Source organism: Podarcis liolepis (genome assembly GCF_965112155.1).
Source record: "Podarcis liolepis genome assembly, chromosome: 6".
Lineage (NCBI taxonomy): Eukaryota > Metazoa > Chordata > Lepidosauria > Squamata > Lacertidae > Podarcis > Podarcis liolepis.
Window position 1 is genome coordinate 60,131,164 of NC_139559.1, and position 23,821 is coordinate 60,154,984.

The 23,821-nt window shown below is 43.9% G+C and overlaps 1 protein-coding gene across 4 annotated transcripts in view; it reads right to left on the reverse strand.

The window, feature by feature from the left end:
- The window catches only part of LOC310709985 (FRAS1-related extracellular matrix protein 1-like), a 110,810-nt gene that overhangs the window by 26,825 nt on the left and 60,164 nt on the right, over nucleotides 1–23,821 (reverse strand). For all 4 annotated transcript variants that reach the window (XM_083510202.1, XM_083510203.1, XM_083510201.1 and 1 more), the window contains 3 exons: nucleotides 17,848–18,043; nucleotides 11,713–11,977; nucleotides 1,217–1,631 (listed from right to left, as the gene is read on the reverse strand). In XM_083510202.1, the coding sequence (XP_083366328.1) occupies nucleotides 1,217–1,631; nucleotides 11,713–11,977; nucleotides 17,848–18,043 (876 nt within the window). The remainder of the gene's footprint in view (nucleotides 1–1,216; nucleotides 1,632–11,712; nucleotides 11,978–17,847; nucleotides 18,044–23,821) is intronic.

The window sequence follows — 23,821 nt, forward strand, 5'->3', positions numbered from 1 at the left end:
ATGTCATTTAGAATTTCACTGCATTTGGCCAGGAACATGTTCTCACATGAGAGCTGGTCAAACCAATCTTTCCGAAACACTGATTTCTGAACTTTTGCCAGGTGTCTCTCTCTGGTGGCCACTGAGGCTGATTTACCAGACATGTTAAGCTTCTCAGTCTTGAATAAGCAGTTAAATGTGTACCCAATGTCAAGCAGCAGGTTTAAAGGCGCAGAGCTAAATTTCACAGGTAAACAGCAACACTTAGATGTTTACTCCATGGAAATCAGTGGGTCTTGGGACCAAATCATGCAACCAGTTTAGAGGCTTGTTTTGAATGTTCCTGTCCATATCTGACCACCCCATGGATCTGGATTCTGATGATTATAACAGTAATACTCCCAAAAGGTTATTTGTTCTTTGATTAACCAGACACAAAAGACAGCTCCTATACCTTTAACAGCTGCACGGGAGATGGAATTTTGGCACATACCTTATGAGAAAGAGGAAACCAAACCTGCTCCCCCCTTCCCCCATTCTGTGCAATTATTATGAACCCTTTGTACTTTGGCTCACGCTGTTGAGCTTACATGGCCATTTCCATCCAAGGTCATGCCCTCCTAGCTATAGGCACCGTTAGAATAGAATGGCTCAGATTGAGACTTCCCATGAGATGAACTCGAATCACAGGACACTCCAGCTGGAGGAAGAAAAGGGAGGTGACGATAGCGGATTTCTCCTTCCCCTGCACCCCTGAAAATTTGTTCTGGAGGGTTGGGGGCCCTACACAACAGTGTGGGAAGCAAGTAAAAAAATATTTGTGAAAATTGGCTCTCTCCCTCTTCCTCCAGTGGGAGCTTTTGTGGACTCTCAAACCTTCCATGAACAATGGCTGGTTTCTATCTCCACTGTTGGAGGCTGTATGCCTTTGAATGCCTCCCAAATGCTCAGGTCCTTTTTTGGACTTACTATTGGCATTTATTTTGTTGGCCACTGTGAGAACAGATGCTGAACAAGAAGGGTTGTTGGCCTGATCCTGAAGACTCTTATTATGTTTATGGATAGAAAATACATTCTGGACCCAAGTCAACGGTTTGGGCACAATTCCCACCGTAATGTTTGATATGGTAAATTCATGAACTTTCCCCTCTCAGGTGGTAAAATACTGTCTTGCCTCATGTGAGTGCATTTACCATGTTTAGAAAAAAGAAGGAATATATTAAATTTCCATACACACCTGTATTGTAAATTCTGTGGAGGCATCTGTCAGTTGTCCATTAACCAAAAATCCATGGTTGACTTTGTCCGTAGCTCTAAATGAGAATTTATCAATGTGTCCACCTCCTCTACTGTGCTTGTAGTACACTTTTGCGTTATCCACATCCACCTGTGTAAACTGGCCAGGGTAGATGACAGTTTCCCCCATGTATAAATGTCCGTATTGTGGATACTGTGTGATGATATAGGTGAGGTTTTTCACTGGACTGTCTACATCTGTAAGCTGAAGAATATCGGAAGTTAAAAAGCCTATACTCCCCTCCACAATATGGAGTCCTTTGTTTGTGAGCAGTGTAGGCGGAATCTGGTCGTTGTGCTCAATATTCAATTCTAGGAGGCCTTTTTTCTCCATATGACCATTACTGATGGTAAAACTATTTCAGGAAAAAAAGAGAAGAGAGGAATATTATTTATTTATTAAAATATGGTTCCGTTGTTACACATGGCATTAGACAGAGTTGAATGGCAGTGCCCTGTTCTTGGTTTCAGGGCACCTTTGGGCATGATGCTCTCAGTTGACTCAGCTATCTGTGTGCTCATTCATTGGCTTTGCTCTCTGGGCCAACTTCTACCACTTCATAGAAGGGGAGGACAAAATGTTACTTGTCCTTTCCTTTTCTCCTCCCAATAGCTACTCCTTGGAGCAGGTAGGTGAACGGGCAGTAACAACAAAGGAGCAAGTTCAAGGGGTCTTGGGGACTGGTGGTAGGGAAGAGGAAGGTCAGGAGCTCTGAGGATTCTTGGTGAATGGACCTTGGCAGGTGCCCAGTTATGCCAACTTCCAATGTCAGTCCTGTGAATGGACTTTGAAAAGCTTGCAATCTAGAACTGAATGAAAAGAAGGGGAAGTAAAAGCAGCCCAGCCAAATTTCTCATGTTGTCGGCTCCTAAAGGGACAGTCAGCCCATGAGATCTCTGCTGTTCTATATTTTGAAATTTGTGTTTAATATTTTAAAATTGTAAACTGCCTGTGGTCCCTTGGCAGAAGGTCAACATATAAATCTGTTAGATAAATAAATAGATTGAGTCAGAAGTCAGGGGAGGGGAGGCAGCAAAGCTATGAATGAATGAAGTTGCATGTTTATTTCATTCAACTGAAACCAAAGGCCTAAGAGAAGCATTGTCTCTCATCCATGGGCTGTAGGCTTGAGGTGGGTTAGGCCTAACCCAAAGTGGCTCGGAGCTCTTCAGTTCACTTGTCTCTCTTGGTGTTGGCAGCAGTGTCTAAAAGGCAGAGCAATGCTGCTATTATGGATGGAAGGAGGAAGGCAACAAAAGTAAAGAATGGTGTGTGTGCCATGGAACTGTTTCAAGCAACCTGCTGTATAGAGCGCCATTCTTGCAACAGATCAAATGTTTATGAACATTTCACAACAGCACAGTAAATGTTCAGTGTCAATGGATTCACCACCAAAAAATCCCTTAGTGCCTATAAGTTTCAATACAGTGGTACCTCGGGTTAAGTACTTATTTCGTTCCGGAGGTCCGTACTTAACCTGAAACTGTTCTTAACCTGAAGCACCACTTTAGCTAATGGGGCCTCCTGCTGCTGCCGCACCGCCAGAGCACGATTTCTGTTCTCATCCTGAAGCAAAGTTCTTAACCTGAAGCACTATTTCTGGGTTAGCGGAGTCTGTAACCTGAAGCATATGTAACCTGAACTGTAGTTCAGGATGTTCCCAGTTCAAGTCTTCCTTCTACCATAAACTCATTAGGCAGCCATAGCTGGGAACCACAATCTCTCAGCCACAACTCACCTTCATCAAGAATGGAATTGTGATCTACCTAACAGGGTTGTTGCAATTATTGTTCTGGCAATAAGCAAGGAATGATTTGAATCTTCTAAGGCTGTAATCCTATACCCGTCTATTTGGGAGTAAATCCCATTGACCTCAATAGAGCTTTCCCCCTGAGTAGACAGGATATTACTGTCAAACTCTAAATGCTACTTGTTATCCATTATTTATATACAGCACCCAAACAGAACTGTGCCCCACAGGACGACGATTTAATATAGGTTCTTGGCATTTTGTCAGTAGATATTCTCATTTTGTTCTGCTGCCCTCAGTATACATTTCACTTGCCTAGTGTTCAGAAACACCATTTAAGTTTTCTCACTATGTTCTTTTCAACAAATAACCAAGAATTTATTCAGACACAAAGCTTGGGAGATGTTATATCTTCAGGCACACTGGTTAATTTCCTTATAGTTGCTTTCAGGTTTCTCTGTATGTCACTATCTGCTGCTTCTCTGGATACTTCTCACACATTAGCACTAATTAAGAGAAATGTTGTCTGCTATCAGTGCTACTTTAGTACACACACACACACACACACACACACACACACACACACCATCATTTCCAGGGGCTACTGTAAGAAAATTAAGTGAGCTGATAGCGTAGTATAGTATTCTACAATTACAGCTTCTGACTGCTGTGTGGTGCAAATAAATATTCACCTGAGCTAGCGAAGAACCTGGAGTTTCCTCCGGTTCTATTATTGTTAGCAAAAAAAAAGGCTAACAAATAGCACAATCCTAACCATGCCTACTCAGAAGGTATACCTATCAAATTCAATGGGGCTTTCTCCCAAGTAAGTAGGGGTTGGGAATGCAGCCTAAGAGATTTGAATGGACACCTGATCTGTTATCTACACATTCATTTTCTTCTATGTAATAGCTTTCATTGCAATCGTAATCATAACACAACAGTGAAAAAGAGCCTGATCGGGCCTCCTTTGCTTGCCACAACGCCTTTCCGGCCACTATTGAGCAGCACTACAGGAGTGTGTCTGCACTGCCTGCTCCTCCTCCTGCTCCCCCCTCCCTCTTCCTCCATGCAGAGAATGTGCTAACTTACATAGGTAAAGGTAAAGGTACCCCTGCACGTACGGGCCAGTCGTGACTGACTCTAGGGTTGTGCACTCATCTCACTTAAGAGGCCGGGAGCCGGCACCATCCGAAGACACTTCGGGGTCACGTGGCCAGTGTGACGAAGTTGCACTGGTGAGCCAGCACCAGAGCAGCACATGGAAACGCCGTTTACCTTCCCGCTATAAAGCGGTACCTATTTATCTACTTGCACTTAGGGGTGCTTTCGAACTGCTAGGTGGGCAAGAGCTGGGACCGAACGACAGGAGCTCACCCCGCCGTGGGGATTCGAACCGCCGACCATACGATCGGCAAGTCCTAGGCACTGAGGTTTTACCCACAGCGCCACCCGCGTCCCGCTAACTTACATAAGAGGCTGTGTAAAGGTCAAGTTACTAGAAAATTTAGTATGAACACGAGGAATTAAATTACAGGAGTCAAATGCTAAAGCATAGCAGAACGTGGCACCAGCTTATAGAGAATACTCTAACCATTCATATTTCTAGAACCCTTCTGCTTGAAAATTAATGCCTTCGCTGTTCTTCAGGTGTGAATGAAGTTGAATTTTTTGAGACTCCCAGGAATATGAGGCTTGAAAGCTTGACTGCCTGTAGCTACAGTCCTCTTTCACCTGAAGAAGAAAACAAATCCCTAGTAATCTAGGGTACATATTTTTCAGTTCACTTTAAGTTATCTCTTTCTTTCACCCTTTAGCCAAATAGGCTCCCAATCCTGCTCTACTCTTCATAATAACTGGGTCCTACTCTTATATTGTTCCTCTTCTTCAAACAAGCTATCATTTTTAAAATGCAGGCTGTCACTGTCTGTCATGCCACCAATTAAAAAGACAAACCCCCACCCCCCCGGGGGGGGAAAATTCCAGGGTGTGTGTGAAGCATGGCAGTGCACCCATTCGCCCCACCCAGGATGCAGGGCTGACTATAACCATGGCCTGCTTCGAGATATGAGGGGCTCACTATTTTAAAAAATACATGAAGGCTCAGACTTCTGGCTACTGTACCTTCTCACAATAATACAGCTTAGCAACTTCAATAAATAAGCGGTATATTTAAACAAACAAATAAAAATAGAACTTTTTCTAAACCAAAAGTTGTTGCACACAAATGTCCATCTTTGTAAAATCAAGGAACATCCTTGAGTGGAGTTGGCACATTGCCATGATGCTTTGATGCACTTTTATGTGCATTGGTTCCCAGGCTACTGATTTGAGAGCTGCACCCCACCCTTAGTCTATAACTGTAGAAATCCAAATTATGCTTTCAAAATAAATCTCTCATCCCAGTACCCCCATATTATATCCAACTAATTCTACTTAGTCCTTCTTTGCTCCCATACATCATTATGGTACACCGTATACATCATGCACATATCCCACATCCCAGAATCTTTCGGTCATTTGTTGTCTGTCTGTCTGTTGTCTGTCTGTCGAGTCCCTATCCCACTCCTGCTAATAGGCTGAGCTCTTATACAGTCACAAAATGTTTGTGACTATTATACTGAACGAAACAGAAGGTAATGGAATCATAGCTGTCAAGCGTCCCTTATTTGAAGGGACAGTCCCTTATTCCAGCGCCATGTCCCGCTGCTGTCCCTTATTGATGGATGTCCCTTAAATGATGTCCCTTAAATTTCAAAGGAGCAGTTCCTCTCCCTCCCTCCCTGCTGACCAGGGAGGAGGGAGGCTCCAACTGTGTTGCTTGGCTGTGTTGCTCACCCAATAAGAAGTCTAAGAATGACTGGGGGGTGGAGCTTGCATGCCTTGAGCTGATCAAATCAGCTGTGTTGCCTGGGGACTCGCCTTTGCTCAGCGCTTCCCAGCGGAGAGGTGACAGTGGTTTTCCTTGAGGCTTCATTTGGCTGCTGGCTGGGCTGTCTGCCTTTGGCTCAGAGGGGCTCAGAAGTTGAACATACCTGTGCTGAGTGCTCGGATCAAAATCGGATGGATACGTCATCGATGGCCCACTCACCCTTGCCGGCAAAAAGGTCTGTCTGGAGTGGGTGCAGATGGTGGGGGGGGAGGAAAGGAGATCCCATGTGAGGGGGGGGCTTTTGAATTTGTTTTGGAGGCTCCTTCGATTGACTTATGGGAGAAAAGAAAGGAGCTGGTTGACTAAAATGGTGGGTGACTGGCGATCTCGTGGCAAGGGGGGGAGGCTGTGTGTGTGTGGCTAGTTAATGCAAGCTGAGAGGGTTTTTGAATGCTGGACGCCATTTTGTTGCATGTGCTGCTGCAAACTTTGCAGTGCAAAGCCAGGCCAGGGAGCAATCTTAAGTTGAGGCTGCATAGGCCTTGTGGTGCATGTGATTCAGATTCTATTCAGTTGAAACACTGGTTACAAAGTTGGTTGGACAGTGTTCTCGAAGCTACCAGCATGAGTTTGACCAGACTGCAGGAGGACAGGAAGACTGGGGTTCCTGGAACAGGTGAGGCTGCAGGTCCCTTATTTTGGCTGCTGATCCCTTATTTTCAAGGCTGCTGGTCCCTTATTTTCAAATCTGTAAGTTGACAGCTATGAATGGAATACTGATATAGATTAAAAGCCAATGCCCAAACAGGGGTAGAGGAAGGGGGTGTGCGGTAGAGGTGGGTCACCCCGGGTGTCACCACTGAGGAGTCCAAGGTTCAGTGCTGCAAACCCGATATGCCCTGGTCTATGCTCTTGGGTGTGTGGAGTGATACCTTCCTTTCAACAGAGGAGCCAATCCATTTATCACAGGGACAGACATGTAAGTAAGATCTGCTACCTATGCTGAAATGATTAGGGCAACTTCAAGTGAGCCCTGGAGCTCATACAGCATCAGTAAGAATTCACTGTACTGCGGCAATAAGAGTTTCTTTATTATGGGGCGCGCATGTGCGTGCACACGAAACCAGAGATATCTAACTGCAGCACTAAATATTCTCTGGAAATTTTTAAGCAGCTTTGTATTGAAAGGGAGCGTTTTCTGTTGCTTTTTTTTTTTTAAAAAAAAAGAAAGAAATAGGCAGTGCTCCAGTCTCCAACTGCTACTCTTCATGTTTTTAATCACATCTGCTACATAGATGTGGCTATGAATAATTAACGATGCCTCCAACATTACACTCATAGATTACGGTGGAGGAAGCGACTGGTGCACCGTCTCGAACAGCATAAGCCATTTAGGAAACTGTTATCCACTTTCCCTTTATATTTGCCGTGCAATCACTTACTGCTTAAAAGGGTAAATCTTTCATAGCTTTAATTAAAGCATTTAATATAATTTACACTGATGCTCTATGTGCTCAAGGTCTGTCAAAATTGATGCTTTAATAACATGTCATTCCCTCTCTCTCTCTTTTTCCCCTCCCCCTCTCCACTCTCCCGACTGGCCTGAAATCTGTTAAAATTACCACTAATCTAATTGGGAACAAAGTTGTCAAATGCACGCAGCTCTGACAGTTTGTCTTTCTGCAAACTGCCAACAGATTGCAAGTTACGCATGTGTTGCGCAGATGGGTAAGTTAAAAGGAACACACCAAAAAAAAAAAAAAAGCAATTTATTAAATCACCTGGAACCAGCAGCTCCATTCCAAAAATAGTGAGAATGAAATATAGCAGGAGCTACGAGAGTTGGCACTGGAATATGCCAGAAGGTACCAGTTACAAAACAAGATAAACATTTTGAGAAGCCTCAGCTGCGTAGCAGAATAATGAGGAGTTATTTAACCCGATCAGGATTACCAGCAGAAATTAATTTAGAGTGCACATTTTTTATATATATATAAAATTAAAAATAAAAGGATATTTTAATCCCTCTCCTTTTAACCCTTTGTAGGCACTGGAAAGATGTTTCTATATCCGCTCCCACCCCCACAGTGACCTCCCTGTGTACCTGGTTAAATCATCCAATGCAGAGCACTGGAAGGACCATACAGATGGTGTCCTTTCCTACAAATACTTAGCACGTAATCTCTTTCATGTGCTCAACCTCCATTTCAGGAAAGGATATTGGATCCAGTTACATGGTTGAGAGCTGACAACATTATGGCAGCAGCTTGCTTCCAAGCTACCAAGAGAGAGCAATTGGGAATTTATTTATTTTTTAATCTTAAAATGGGAGAGAACGTAAGTTTTACGCTGAACAGATGTGTAGACAAAATGAAATCTCCCATTATCTGAACCTCAATTATCCAAATCTCACAACTGTCTGAATTCCATGGGTGTCCTTCCACATCATCCAATGTCAATGAAACCCTCACTTTTTGAACAGGCAGAAGAGCATCTGAATAAAAGAGCCCATCAGGATAGGGCTTGTTTTGTGTCAGAGGTGGAGCTCAGCCTCAGGAATGGTTTTCAGCAGAAGGAATGAGTCTTGGAATATACAATAAGAAGAGTGGCTGAGATTGTGTTCAGAATCCTTTTCTTTTCCCACTGCATCCCCCCCCCCCATCCAGTTAACATTAAGATGTAAAATTCCCAGTGCAAGTGGGGTGATGCGAGTATGGACACCTCTCTTTTGAAACACCAAGAGCCAAAATCAGATGTGATGTGGAGAGTAGATTGGGTCTACTAAGCACAAGAGGGATAGTGTCCATCACTCACACCATTTCTGCATTCCAAAGGTCAACCAAGGCTTTCACAGGTTTTATTGTAGATATGAGAGGGAAATCCCCAAGAGTCATCAGAGGAGCATTTGGATCTGTCTGTCTCTGGAGACGGGCAATTCTAATACGTTCCAAATTTGTGCAAAGGCAAAATTCCCATGAATGAACCCTAGTTCAACACCCTCTTCCTCAGTGTCGCAGCTCCATTCAGAAACTCACACTTCATATCTGTGTAGGCCATCAGTATTATATCCAAGTAAATGAAATTGCACTGTATCCTAAAATACAGGGGTTTGCTTGCCCAATTGCTTTGGAAGCTCCCGGAAGATTAAAAACAAATTCTATTGAATCTCAGACAAAATAAAATATCAGCCACCATTTCCCCATTGGACCCAGCGTTGACCTCAGCGGGCCATATCTAGACATGATGGTGGTCAAGCTCAGTCTCAATCAAGTCACATTACTGATCACCTATAATGCCGAAGTTGCCAAGAAACCACCTGTAGGCACACCTGTTGCCCATAAAGGTCTCCTCCCATCTCTCCCCACTCACTGAAAATAGACTTGAATTGTTTTCCACCTCAGCAGTCACTCACCCGGGCCTCTTTGCCTACATGTTTCTCAAACACATGTTAGAGAGCAAAAGTTAAAGCAGGAGTTGAGATTAACTCAGTGCCAGCATGAATTCAGATGTCGACTACAATCTAAATTTTCTTTGAAGTCTAATTTCAGTGAGTGGGGAGACATGGTCCTGTATGGAACAGGGCAATAAGTAACCATAGACCCCTCCAGATTGGTTGTGGTGAGTGGGTTGCTAGTGTATTCTGCAATATGTCAGTGACACAATATTTGTGCATTAGTGCAGCAACGTAACTAGCCGCTCGGGTGGACAGTCTACAAACAATTCTGCTTTATTGGCTGTTCTGTGATGGTTCTTCAAGTACAGTATACCACATTACTGCCACCTGAAGCACTCACGTACCAAAGAGGGACAACCCAGCGCAGAACATTTGTGGTCTAAAAAGTTACAGGATCTCAATAGGAAGTTACAGGACATGGACTGACTGGAAAACAATCAAAGCTTTTGCAGATGGGGGTGGGGAGCCCTGAAAACAGGATTGCATATAATCACCCTGATACCATCATGAGCACAAAATCATTATGATTGCACAATGCTCACACCTGCCCCACAAGGCAACCTTGCAACGATGATAGTGGCTAGTTTAGGGACAGGAAAAGAGTGGAAAGATAAGTTGGTAAGCAGGAAAGAAATTGGGTGAAGAGCTAAGAGAGAGAGAGAGAGAGAGAGAGAGAGAGAGAGAGAGAGAGAGAGAGAGAGAGATCAGAGGAGAACTTCCCTAAGAGTTTAGGAAGAGTACCTGCACCCTTTTAAGCCACAAACCAGGATTAGCCAGCACACTAATGAAGCTGACCCACCCCACACACACATTGCACAGAGAGAGAAGGTTTAATGAGGAAGGGAGAAAAGAAGAAAATATTTTCTACATACCAAAAACGAAAAAGAAAAAAATGGCCATGCTTTAGGGCCTGTGATTTATTTAATGATGGTCTTAACCTCACTTAGAAAAAGACCGTTTACATGATTTACGGATTGCTTCTTCCCCTTCTTAATTTAACTCATTTCTTAGGAAATTATACACACTTAATCACTGCAAGAATAAAATTAGTTAGAGTGCCCATTTAGTAGCAAAGGGAGTATAAATAATTTTCAATTTTAAACTGGGAAGAAGAAACAAGTTAAGGGGACCAGCACCATTTTTATTTTTAGAAAAGCAGAAACAGGAGACAGTGATTGAAAAGGAGGGGGAGGAAGCTGTGGGGAGAGAGTAAAACACCTTCCCTGCCTCTTGTTTCCTAAATCGTCCCAGGCAGCTTTCCACATCCACAGGGTTTCAGCTGCAAGCTCTCAGCAAGGCAGGGAAAGAGTTAAGCACCCTAACTCTTCACCCGGCCCCTGCTTCCTTGCTCTCTGTCATCATCTTCCAAAACTGCTTTTCTAACGAAAAAAATGGTGTCGGGACCCTAATATTCATGTTTGCATATAATTTATGCTTAGCGCCTATATATGTGAAAAAGAGCAAAGTACCTAGAAGAGGACGATACCCAAGTGAGCTATAAATTAAGTCCTTATCCTGTTCCTGATTTAAGCAATATGGGTGCTTCTTTCCTACAGGAGGATGGTCTTAATGAGCTTCTAATCCATTAAACTTGCCACATCTGTTGGGAAATTCAGCAGAAAGGGAAGATGAAATCTATTTTCTGCTGTACTTGGTATAAAAAGAGAGAGAGAACGAGAGAGAGAGAGAGAGAGAGAGAGAGAGAGAGAAAGAAATTCTGCTGTATTTCCCCCCCCCCCCAATCTTCTGCCCACTCGAGGTATATAAAACCATTACATTTAAGTACCATAATAGCCAACATATGCTTTTCTTTAGTAACGACACCACCATCTGGATTAACTTCTACCAATGATTTCAGACAATATTGTGGATCCCCCCCCCCCCGCCGACTGGAAAAAAAGAAAAACCCTACCCCAGATAGCAACTACAGTTTCAGATGGAGCACAACAGTAACAGAATTAGCAGTTTCTCTTTGCTGCCCCCCAGATACCTGTGGCAGCTGCGTGGCTGGGAGGGGCACTGCAACGTATGGATCTGAATTCATATGCTAATTCATTAAAAAGTCAGTACGAAAATCTTGCAATGCCATGCGTGTGCATCTTCCACTACTCTTGACTGGGGGCCTTAAAACATTACAGTGAATAAATGGCTGGTATGTGCTGCTGAACTTAGGAGATGACATATCACACTTTCTGCATTTTCATGCCAGGCATTTCAGCATTCTAATATGGTCACCGAGAGCCGTGCAGAAGTTATGTTAACATTTAGCCCCCTGAAATATGTTTCCCCATGTTTTAAAACCAGGTTTTGCGAGGGGGGAGCGCAGGGAGAAGAGAAGATAATCGGGGAGGCCTTCTCACCTGAATGAGTCCTTGCTAGCCTCATGGCTATTGTCGTGAACGTAGCAAACCTTCTGGGCCACGACATCCAACTGGCTGTAGAGGGAAATGGGCACGCCGGGATAATTGATGTACTCAATCTGACCATGCACAGGTGGCACAGAAATGGCATACAGCAGCTTCCCGGGTTTGCCAGTGCCATCTGTTGCCATAAGAACATCTGTCGTCAAGGTCACCCTGTCACCCTCTGTTAAAGTTACAGGTTTGGTGAATAGAACAATGTCACCTAAAATAAAAGGGAGGGGGAGAGGGAGCAGGGAGAGAAAGAGAAAAGCATCAGGCATGGGGGGAGAGAGAGAGAGAGAAATTAAAGGATGTAGGTGGGTGTTTGCGGAGGGAGGGGGTGGCTCAGTCCTTCAATATTCCATAGGGGGAACTGGGTTGGAGGGGGGGGGGAGGCAGTGAAATCAGCTCACAGAGAAACAGACATTAAGAGAAGTGGTTAAGAGCAACACAGCGACGAAGCTTTTTGCGGGGATTAACAAAAGAGACTTTGGCCAAACCAGGCTGGGAAAAGATTCCTTTGGTGCCTGTAAAGATCTCTGTGCCAAATAAGAACTAAAAGCTGTTGAAGAAAACCTTTATCTTCATTTGTGCGGCATGAGACTTGCACGAGTAAAGGAAGGGATTTCAGAACGTACCTTCCTCCTTAGGGATTCTGTGTTTAGGGAAGAATGTATATAAGCACCCATGGGGGCACGCTTAGCAATGTACACGAGTACACAAAGGTGGGGGGTGGGGGAGGTTAACATGCAGGTACAGGCACAATTTGGCCACATATTCTCCCCTTCATGAAGAATTATTATTACAAACTGTCTCTTCGCACACAAATGGGTCACTTTCAACAAAGAACAATTAAGTTAATAGGCCCACATGGGCTGATGGACAAAATGCCCTAATGTGCTAAGCACAGCGTGACACTTTAAGCTGATGGGGTTATGTGATGCTGTAACCTTGCCAAGGGTGATTCTCCTGCTACTGGATTTGTTGCAGTCCTTAAAGTCCCCAAAGTGCATGAAAAATTGGCAGACATAACACTGGTTAAGAGATTCAATGGGGACCATAGACGCATGTACTTCCTTCTCCTCCACCACCCTTTTCTCTGGCACCAATTTCTGCCTCCTCTCAACCAGGGTTTAACATTATTGATGCACCAGAGCTGGCAATTGGGCCTAACGAATCCTCAGAAGGGCTCTCATCTTATCAAGGGGTGGGGGGAACTTGACTGGACAGTGGTAGGCAGGATTTTTGTTTTACATGTCTACTGCATTCGCACATAACTTGGAGATTGGTGTGGGTGGGTGTCCTACTTTTACAATAAAGGGAGAACATGGAGAATGGCACTCAGGGCCGTCCCTACCATTAGGCAGAGTGAGGGAGCTGCCTCGGGAGAGGGAAGCCAAGGGGCAGCAGCAGCCCCCTTGCCATATCCCCCAAGTTCTTTAAGCTTACTTGCTCTGCACCTCTTAAACTAGCTTGCTGCAGTGGGTACAGTGGGAAATGTTGCTCTGTTGCCAATGTTAAAACTAAAATTCAACTGCCAGTACTTTCAGATTCTGTATGTGGCATGGGGGGAAGATGCCATCTTGTCCTTTTGCCTCAGGCAGCAAAATGTCTTGAGATCACCCAAGTAGCATTGAACCTCCTTCTCTCACGCCTTCAGTCCTCTCAGGTGGTTGCAGCAGCCACTTGTCTCCATTCTCAGTATCAGAGCCAGGTAAAGAGACAAGTGCTCAAGGCAGTGGCCTGAAGAAGAAAGGCTCAGGAGGTTGGGAGGGGACTGGAAGGGGAAACTTCAGCATCCCTTTCTCACATGCTCTTTTTATTCTAAAAGAAAGACTTGTCCAGCCTCCCACTTTGTAGGTGAAAGACAAGGACACATGAAATATGCCCCTGTCAAGTTTGGATCTGAAAGAAATTAGTTTTAAAGTGGTTTGAAATCCTGGCGAAGATCCAAACTAGACTTTAAAGTAAATAGCAGATGTGGAGGGCCAAATCCAGATTTAATGTATGTATGTATTTATGTGATTTATAAATTGCATCGCATGAAACACTCCAAAGCAATTAACAAAAAAAAACCCCATCAATATAAAGCAATTTAAAATCTAATATAGATATAGACAGAGATAAGAACACCCAGGTTATAGGCTTGCTGAAAAAGGAAGTTCTTCAATAGGTGACCAAAAGACAATAGATTCTTTTGGAAGGAAAGGCAGAATATAAATTTAATGAAGGAAGGAGTTTCAGAGGGTAGGTGCAACAACAGTAAAAGTCCAACTCCTACATCCTATGGAACGGATCCAAATGAGATGGTATCTGCAGAAGACCCTCTTCCTTCAGTGATTGGTTGGCTATATAATGGTTGAGACAATCTTTTCGGTATCCTGACCCCAAGCTGTATAGGGAATTGGAAGCCTTTAACCCTTTGCCCCTTGCTGTGTTCCCAATCAGGATCAGACCCCATGCACCTGCTTATTTGTGCTTGCGGAGAGCCAGATTGAAGGGGGAAGGGGTTAAAACACTCTTTCATGCCCACCAGCATCTCAGTCTGGACAGTTCTTTATGGATTTCATGAATACTGTCTTGCCTAGTTTGGCCCTAATAGGTAATCTAGGCTCGATTAGCACTGCTGCATAAGCAACACTATGCCAAGATAACTTAAGAGAAGGGAGAATTACTACCAGAGAGGAGGGGAGAGGAGGCAGTTGTGCATGAGTGCAGAGCCCAGCCCCCGTTTCTTACATATGATCTCCCTCTGTGCTTATGTTATATGCCAAAGGGCAGCCAAACAAGTCTAAGCAGTCCACGTTTGGATCGCTGGCCCACTAGGATCAGGAGTTGAAATTGTTTGCATTGAAACACCATTTCCAACTACGAATAAGTGTACCTAGGATGGCAAACAAGAGTATTTATTTTTTTAATGAAAGTGTTGTTGTTTTTTTAAAAAATGAGAACACAAAAGGCTGGGTGAGAAAGCACAGTAGCAAAAATGGGTGATGGCCAACAGCTTACAAATTGGAAAAACTCATTTGTACATCACCTTATGAAAGTATACGAAGAAAAACGTTCTGAAATTTTCATTTTTTAAAAACTATACTGATAGCTTTGAGGCTGATTTGGAGCTGATGAGCCTAAAGTCAGTCAGTCATCTTTGCATTTTCCACCATTTAATTAGTTTGCATTGCTTTTTTCAGCATAAAGCAACTGGCTTTAGAATGCTCTGGCCCAGGCAAAACAAAAACAAAACAAAAAAACTTTTTTCTTTTTCACTTTTGTTCTTCCACAACCTTTTGTTGCAGTCTCCAACAGTTTCCCCAAAACTGTGGTGGTGAAAAGATCAAACCTTCTGCACCGTCTTGGTAAACAGTGTAAGCCTGATGATAGAATGTTCCATCTGTAACCTCAGTATCAGGTCAGATTCCTAACAGACTTGTCCTATGGTTCTAGCTAGGGCCAATGTGAAAGGCTCTTGTGGGGTAAGGGGAGAGAGATACACATTCTAGAGTCTGAAGCTTTACATTACATAGTGAGCTGACGATAATGAGAAAGAAGCAGACTAGCAGCCATCTCTGCAACTGCATCACTCCAGTTGTCTTGACTCCCTGTGCTACCTATAGGGTACGCTTAGCTCTGGCTTACAATGCTTAATGAGAATTCAGTGGGACAACTTCAGAATGAATTGCACTCCTTGCTTCCTGTTACCTTTGACTCACAGCACCATAAAAAAAAGACCTAACGGCAAGAAAAATTAGATTAATAGTGAAATGCAAATGTTTGCAATCTTAAATCCTCTGTTTGCAGGAAGATTCCTAGATTTCAGTTTGCATTTCCTTTATTTGACTCTGTGCTAGGTAGAGCTGGGCTTGTCATATTTATAACTTTATATTTCGAACTTGATTGGCATGTGAGATCCAGATTTAATTTTACAGTGATCCCACTGCCTGCCATTCTGCTCCTTCCTGCCCCTCCCAAGGCTGCCATACCTCCTTCCTCGCCTGCCTGCCCGCCCACCCACCCACCCACTTTCAGTGGCTGTGGGGCAGGTGCTTCCAGCTTCACTCTAGGAAAGGAGGTCTTCTTGGGAGTGACGCACCGTTTTGTGGGTGAGTTTGCCCAGAGAGCACCTGGGCTGCTGTGCAGTGCTTATAAACTACAGTGGTACCTCTAGATACGAACGGGATCCGTTCCGGAGCCCTGTTTGCATCTAGAGGTAAACATAAGTAGTGACAGCACGTCCGCGCATGTACGTGTCGCTTTTCACTGCTTCTGCGCATGCGCATGACGTCATTTTGAGCGTCTGCGCATGCGCAAGCGGTGAAACCCAGAAGTAACGCGCTCCGTTACTTCCGGGTTGCCGCAGAGCGCAACTCGAACACGCTCAACTCGAAGTGTATTCAACCCGAGGTATGACTGTATAGCTTTAAAGTACTGTTCAAAATGCCCCTTGGGGAAGCTTTCATAGGAGTGAGAAGTCATCAGAGATTCACATCATTGAAAGAAAACACAGACACCATCTCTTGCAGTGTTGCAGCTTAATGTTTGTGACACAATCCCTGGATGGTAGGCTTTCACAGTGCTTCCAGGGAAGCTTGGATGTCTTGTCGTTTTTATGGCATTTTTGTGTTTTCTTTGGGTTGTACATTTTCTTTGTTCCTTGAATTGGATATAGCGGCCATTCCACTAGTGCAGCAGGACTGGATCTGCTGGCCAGGCATAATGTGACTACAGGATTGCTCTGTTAGGCCCACATATAGATCTCTCATCAACAAAAACAAAAGTGGAGCTCGATTAAGGCTCCTACTGGCATGGGATGGAAGGAGGAACAGCATTTATAGATTCAAACCCCACTTTCCTTATAAATATGAATTAATAAAATGTCAACAACTCATTGACTGATTCTAGCAGCTTAGATGGAAACGCTTGAAAAGAAATGCTAAAATACTGTAGTGTAAATTGTGAATTATTTTTATTTCCGCCTACCCCCTAAAAAATACATGAAAAGCCCAGAAGATTATTTAGGATTAATAGATTATCAAAAGTGCCAGTTGGCACTGACTTGTCCGGATTAAATAAAAATAAAAATCTCTATAATAAATGCAGCTGTTTACTAATAAATAAAGCCTCAGCTGTAACCAAAATAAATTAGATGTATTTAATTGGTTGATTGCAAACCTCCCCTCTTTATTACAATACCGCTCCTTGTTATTTTATGATGTCAGGGTAACGTGGCAGATTGACAGAGTGTTTATGAATCACAGTTTACAGATGGCATCCCTGTTTTCCTCAGCAGTTATGAGCACAAGTCACAGGAGGACTCAATAGAGGTTTTTCGCCAAAGAAGACCCCCTGAGATTTTGCTGCTTCCATTTCTCTTATGCCAATCTTCTTCCTGACAGGAGCAGTACTTCACAAAAACCTATGTTCAATAAATTAAAGCCACCTGGCACAAATTTGGAAATATTTAACACTCAGAGGACTCCTGTGAGTCTCCACGTGATTTCTATTCACTTCCAAAAGCCTCGGCAACAATAGTTGGAACAGGCCTCATGCGATTCTGTGGGCTTTCACCCTCCCACCTCAAGACAGAATAGTGAGAGGAGTCAGCTTGGCTTGTAACATATCCCTCCTCCCGTCTGCAAAAGATTCCAAGATCTCCTAAGGACACCTCCTCAGAACATTGAGCCTTGAACTGCCTAGACTCCTGATAGCTTTGAAATTCAACTGGGATATAATCCTGGCTCTCTGCACATTCAGAGGTTTCAGAACTGAACTCTTCCTTTTGGTCACTAGTCACGAACAGACACCGGGGAATGCAGTCATAATAGTTGACAGATCTGTAAACTTGTGCCATTAGTTATGCGCATAATGGATTGGATTCTAATTAGCTGGTTCATCAGAATCCTGGAAAGAGATGGCATCCTTTAGAGATTGCTGGCGTACAAACTTCACCCATGCATTTAAAAGCACATCAGTGTCACATAAGGAGACACGGGGCCTTCTACCGCTCCCCTCTGTAGTTATGCAACACAGCTTGGTCCCCAAAAGAATAATACACTGAAAGTAAAAACCCCAAACTCTCCAACCCTAGTTTCCTACCTTTAGCCACACTTTTAATGAAAATATAGAAGCTTTCTGGTGGAGATCTGTTCTTCCCATCTGTCACAAAAAATCGGAAGCTGTCGTGACTTTCTGGACTCAGTACGTTCGTATGGAAATACCAGAGGCGGTTCATGTCCACGTCGTCTTGAGTGAAATTCATTCCAGGATGCAGAGTGCTCCAAGCTGATGCGGTCTGAAAAACATCATGGAATGGGTGGGTGAAACAAATACATACACACACACATAAGCTGCACATGCTATAGAGATATACATATTGAACAGCTGTGAAGATGGCTAACTTTTAAGAGCTACTGAACAGCTGGGGCTGACCAAGGTTTAATGCCCCTACATACACTTGGAACCTAGAATGGTAAAAGACAGAAAAAGCAGCAGCAGGTGGTACCGTCTGAGGTATCACTCACCAACAGCAAGGCCTGAAGCCAATGGGATGGAGCTGCAGGTCCATCATTAGCTACCACAATATCATAGAATCATAGAATCATAGAGTTGGAAGAGACCACAAGGGCCATCGAGTCCAACCCCCTGCCAAGCAGGAAACACCATCAGAGCACTCCTGACATATGGTTGTCAAGCCTCTGCTTAAAGACCTCCAAAGAAGGAGACTCCACCACACTCCTTGGCAGCAAATTCCCCTGTCGAACAGCTCTTACTGTCAGGAAGTTCTTCCTAATGTTTATGTGGAATCTTCTTTCTTGTAGTTTGGATCCATTGCTCCGTGTCCGCTTCTCTGGAGCAGCAGAAAACAACCTTTCTCCCTCCTCTATGTGACATCCTTTTATATATTTGAACATGGCTATCATATCACCCCTTAACCTCCTCTTCTCCAGGCTAAACATGCCCAGCTCCCTTAGCCGTTCCTCATAAGGCATTGTTTCCAGGCCTTTGACCATTTTGGTTGCCCTCTTCTGGACACGTTCCAGTTTGTCAGTGTCCTTCTTGAATTGTGGTGCCCAGAACTGGACACAGTACTCCAGGTGTGGTCTGACCAGAGCAGAATACAGTGGCACTATTACTTCCCTTGATCTAGATGCTATACTCCTATTGATGCAGCCCAGAATTGCATTGGCTTTTTTAGCTGCCGCGTCACACTGTTGGCTCATGTCAAGTTTGTGGTCAAACTTATGGGCCTAGACAGAAGTCTGAAGGCTGTGGCATGAGTCAGTGTGAGGAATACAGTGTAGAAGCTGCTTTACACAGAAATGGACCATTGGTCGATCTAGTTCTGGCTGGCAGGAGCTCTCCTGGACTTCAGACAGGGGACATTCCCAGTCCTAAGTGAATATACCAGAGATTGAACCCAGAACCTTCTGTGTACAAAGCCAATGCTCTACCCCTGAGCTATGGCCTTTCACTGGTGGAAAAGGGTGTTGAGCTACTTTTTGACCCTTCTAAAGCAAGCCACCCTTTAGCATGGCATTTAGTTACTTGTGACTGACCCTGTTGCATATCCTTAAAACATCTACAGTGGTACCTCGGGTTACATACGCTTCAGGTTACAGACTCTGCTAACCCAGAAATAGTACCTCGTGTTAAGAACTTTGCTTCAGGATGAGAACAGAAATCATGCTCCGGCGGCACGGCAGCAGTGGGTGCTTCAGGTTAAGAACAATTTAGCTAAAGTGGTGCTTCAGGTTAAGAACAATTTCAGGTTAAGAACGGACCTCCGGAACAAATTAAGTACGTAACCAGAGGTACCACTGTACAAGTGTTGTAAGTCATTTCAGATTGACTTTATTTGAGAGAAATAACATTAGTTTCTCTACCACATTTGTATCCAGTACTTAACCTTTGGTGGTTTGTGTGGGTTTGTTTGCAGTTTTTATCCTCATAAAACCATGGTAGCCTAAGAAGCTTCATGGCTGAGTAGGGATTTGAACCCAGGACTTCCCTCTCCAAGGCCATCGCAGTGTATTGGCTCATTGAGTCTTTTGAAGACTTGCCACACTACTATAAAATGGACACTTCATTGTACCCCTTTTGCTCAAAATTATTCGGGTAATTAGCCATTAGTTATTTATTGACCATTAACATTTGTGAAAATACACACAGCCCTGCCTAACCCATTAGCATGTGCGCCAAAAAACTGTGTTTTTCTGTGTGCCTTTTAGACAAGCATCATCAACCTGTCTCTTCTTGGATCCTGCTTTCCAACCTGTCACACGGGGGGGGGGGGTAGCCCTGGTGCATGCCAAGAGATGCAGATGGATCCATTGTAGCACACCCTGATGTCCATAGCTGATGCCCAGGTGTTTCAACGTGTGCTTGCTTACCTAGCTAGAAGCTGGTTTTATTCCAAGAGAAGGTTCAAGGCAATTAGATGCCATCATAATATAAGCCAGAGGGTTTCTATTAATGCAGCACTTAGAAAGCAGATAAAAGACTCTCTCCAACAACAGGCATTGATGTAGGGGTTCTACATGCAATCTGCATACACACTGCATGTTGTCCAGCCAGGGTTTGATGCTATCTGACATTGCAGTCAACCATCCACATGAGGCATGAGCCAGGTACCATAAGGCTAAAGAGCTTTATGCCTCAGTCATTTCTGAGCAGAGTAGGTGTGATGTAAAAACCTGCTCACTTTGTTTCAAGGCCACCTAATCTGCTGCCCATTCAATGAATACAAAACAAAGGCCCAATTCACACATTTAGCAGTAGTGTGGTTGCCACTTGAAAATAGAACGCTCAGGACTTCTACCTCCCTGTTCACTTAGGTTCATTTTTATATAGAGTTTGTTAATTAATAATACATTTATGTAAAAAATGAAAATACATCTTCATAGATAACAAGCTGGGCAAAATTGCTTTCCAAGTGGTTAAGTACCGGTATATCACAAACATTTCATTTCAATGCAGCATCTATGATCTGACTAATCATATGAATCAGGACTAGAGTCGTGCATTACTGCAATCACTGTATTCCAAAACTGAAAGCAACAAAACAACCCAGCATGGTTGTCCTGCAGTAAGTCTATCCCTTGAAGCTATGTCACTAGCTCAGGGGGGGGGGGGGGTTTACGGCTGTTAGTTTATCCAAAAGCAAGCAATTTAGTTTATCCAAAAGCAAGCAAAAGCAAGACTTTCAGAATGCATAAACATTCATTTTCTTCACTCTAATGTAGTGGCCCTATATTCATATAGTGTCTCCATCTCTTCCAAGTGGGGTTCATTATAGACCCAGAAAGATGAATCAGTCTTGTAATATCAGACAGATTTAAGGTTTATAAACTAAATATAATCCCTGTGGAGAACTGAAGGGCTTTTTCATACAAAAACAAAGAGATCTTCTACAGTCTGTGCTAGAGCCAGCCCAGCACATTTTGGCACCTGAGGTGAACCACAAAATGGTGTCTCCCCACCATGAAAGGAGTCTTTTCCAGACATCCCTGCCCCAGGTCTGTAGGTCATCACACTAGATGCCAGGGATCCTGGCTGGCTCTCAGACTGCCCCACCCTCATCTTCCCCCAAAGGCCACAAGAGAGGAGCTGGTGAGCCAGACACAAGCTCAAGAGCTACCCTCTAGCTAGCTGTATGTGAGGTTAGCTGGGAAGGGAAGAAACTAAGAAGAACCTGCCAGAATCAGGACCTGGTTGAGAGCAGAGGGTGGAACCTCCAGCTCTTATATAAGCTGCCAGTCCAGCAATGATTGGTGGGGACTGTCATTTGTGCTCATTTACAGTCTAAAATCTGAGTATCGCTGCCAGTGGAGGGATGAGGTGTGGGGAGAGTTGCAGAAGAGCCCAATTACTTAAGCAGGGGAAGGAACCTCAGGAACCTTAGACTCCTCCAGGCTACTGGACAGAGGGGCAACACACAGCTTTCTATTACTGCAGAACTGTGCTACTGTGAACAGACACATGCAGCCATTCACCAAGTGCTCTTGTGTAGCCATCCCAGCTCATGGAAATGTTTACTTGGATTACCCTTTCACTGACTGCATGAATTAAACAAGTTTATGTACGTGAACTGAAATGATGGAGAAGCTGTGAACTCATTTCCCTCCACTTCACAGACCATATTTAATTCTGACACCTATCCAAGGTATTCAGAAGTGTAAACACACCTCACTGTGATGACCATTTCCTTCCTCTTGCTAAATTAGTGACATTTCAACACTAAACTCAACAGGATTTCTTCCGATCGGACACATTAAAAGTTTATATGTTTAAAAGAAGCAAAAAACAAGTAATGCAAAACACGTTCATCATTGCTAAAGAATTTACAAGGATATTCTAGCTTCCTTTATTTGGGATCAACAAAAATATAACAAGCAGCATGCAGTACTTTAGCTCAGTCAAGCATAAGCCTCCTTTGGCACTATTACTCTTTTCCATTTTCAGGTCCTTTTGGTGGCATTTCTCACCTTTTGAGGTTTCTTTATTTGCAGCAGTTGCCTGGGTGGCATTTTCCAGAGCCCTGAACACTACTGAGTCCCTGGCACATCCAACAAATAATACATCAGGTTAGGCCCTCGCCATTGAGAATGTAGTGTTCTTTGATAGGGGCACCAGGAGGTCTAAAACTGACTGTGCAATGTGCTCTAAAAATCTGAGACGTTTATTTTGTTATGCTAATGGTGCTCCTTTTACAGAATTCCAATTTGGGGTTATTGTTCACAGTGCCTTGGACTCTGAGCACGATCCTTCTGGGAATGGCATAGATTCATTCTACACTGGAACAGCAACAGCTGCAGCCCCGGTGGGCATTGATAATGTCTCACTTCTTTGAGGTTAGCTGTTGCTAAGTTTGGTGTTTAATTATTTTCTTCTTCTTTGGCAGGTCTGAAACCCAGCTTCAATTGAACAGATGGGCTTCTGTCTGCTGGGTGGAGAAAGGGGGAATGGTATGGGGGCAAATTGCTGTGCACCCTATGTCACCTTGTGTCCACTATCCCCCATCCCCTGCATCCTATTTATTCATCATCTTTGATTCATGCCCATTGGGCAGGACCTGGAGAAGATGGTGGACTGGATGTCTTGATGTGATGGGAGATGCTGGATTGACAGGACCAGGTGGTGCATTGGCCATGAGGTCAAGAGATGGCTTCTGGTGTGGCTTCTTTGTCTTATCTGTATTTCTTTCCTGTATCTGTTTAGGGATGATGGTGTCCAGTTGGTCTACTGAGAGGTCAGACATTTTGTTGTAGGATCGGCAGTAAGGTTTATTTGACCTTGTGATTGGGAGATGATAGGAGGCCACCTAGCCAAGCTCAAGGTGGCTCATTGTACTGGGCACCTTTTTTTATGCTCCCTGAGTCACCCTTGAGTGAATGGTATCTGACTAACTACCTAACATTGCTGTCCAGATTGAGGAGCTGCCTAGTCAGATGTTCTTGGGACCTGAAGGAACCACCCTTCTAAACACTGGGCAGTGGGTGAAGGAACGTCTCCACCCCCATCGTTCTGCCCAGGCACTGAGGTCCAGCTCTGAGGGCCTTCTGCCGGTTCCTTCACTGAAAGATGTGAGGTTGCAGGGAACCAGGCAGAGGGCCTACTCGGTGGTGGCGCCTGCCCGGTGGAAACGCCCTCCCATCAGATGTCAAGGAAATAAACAACTATCTGACTTTTAGAAAACATCTGAAGGCAGCCCTGTTTAGGGAACTTTTTAATGTTTGATGCTTTATTCTGTTTTTAATCTGTTGGGAGCCGCCCAGAGTGGCTGGGAAAACCCCGCCAGATGGGTAGGGTAAAAATGAAGAAGAAGAAGAAGAAGAAGAAGAAGAAGAAGAAGAAGAAGAAGAAGAAGAAGAAGAAGAAGAAGAAACAACAACAACAACAACAAGGGGCCCTCTACAAGTGTAGAGTTCAAGCTGAGTGCTGTTGTCCAAGACCAGACATAAGTGCATTTGCATGAACTTTATGCTCTGAGCACATTCCAAGCCCACAGTTAATGGCTATGTCTTCCTACAAATCTTTTAGCATCTTTAACAAAGTTCTTACCTTTACACTA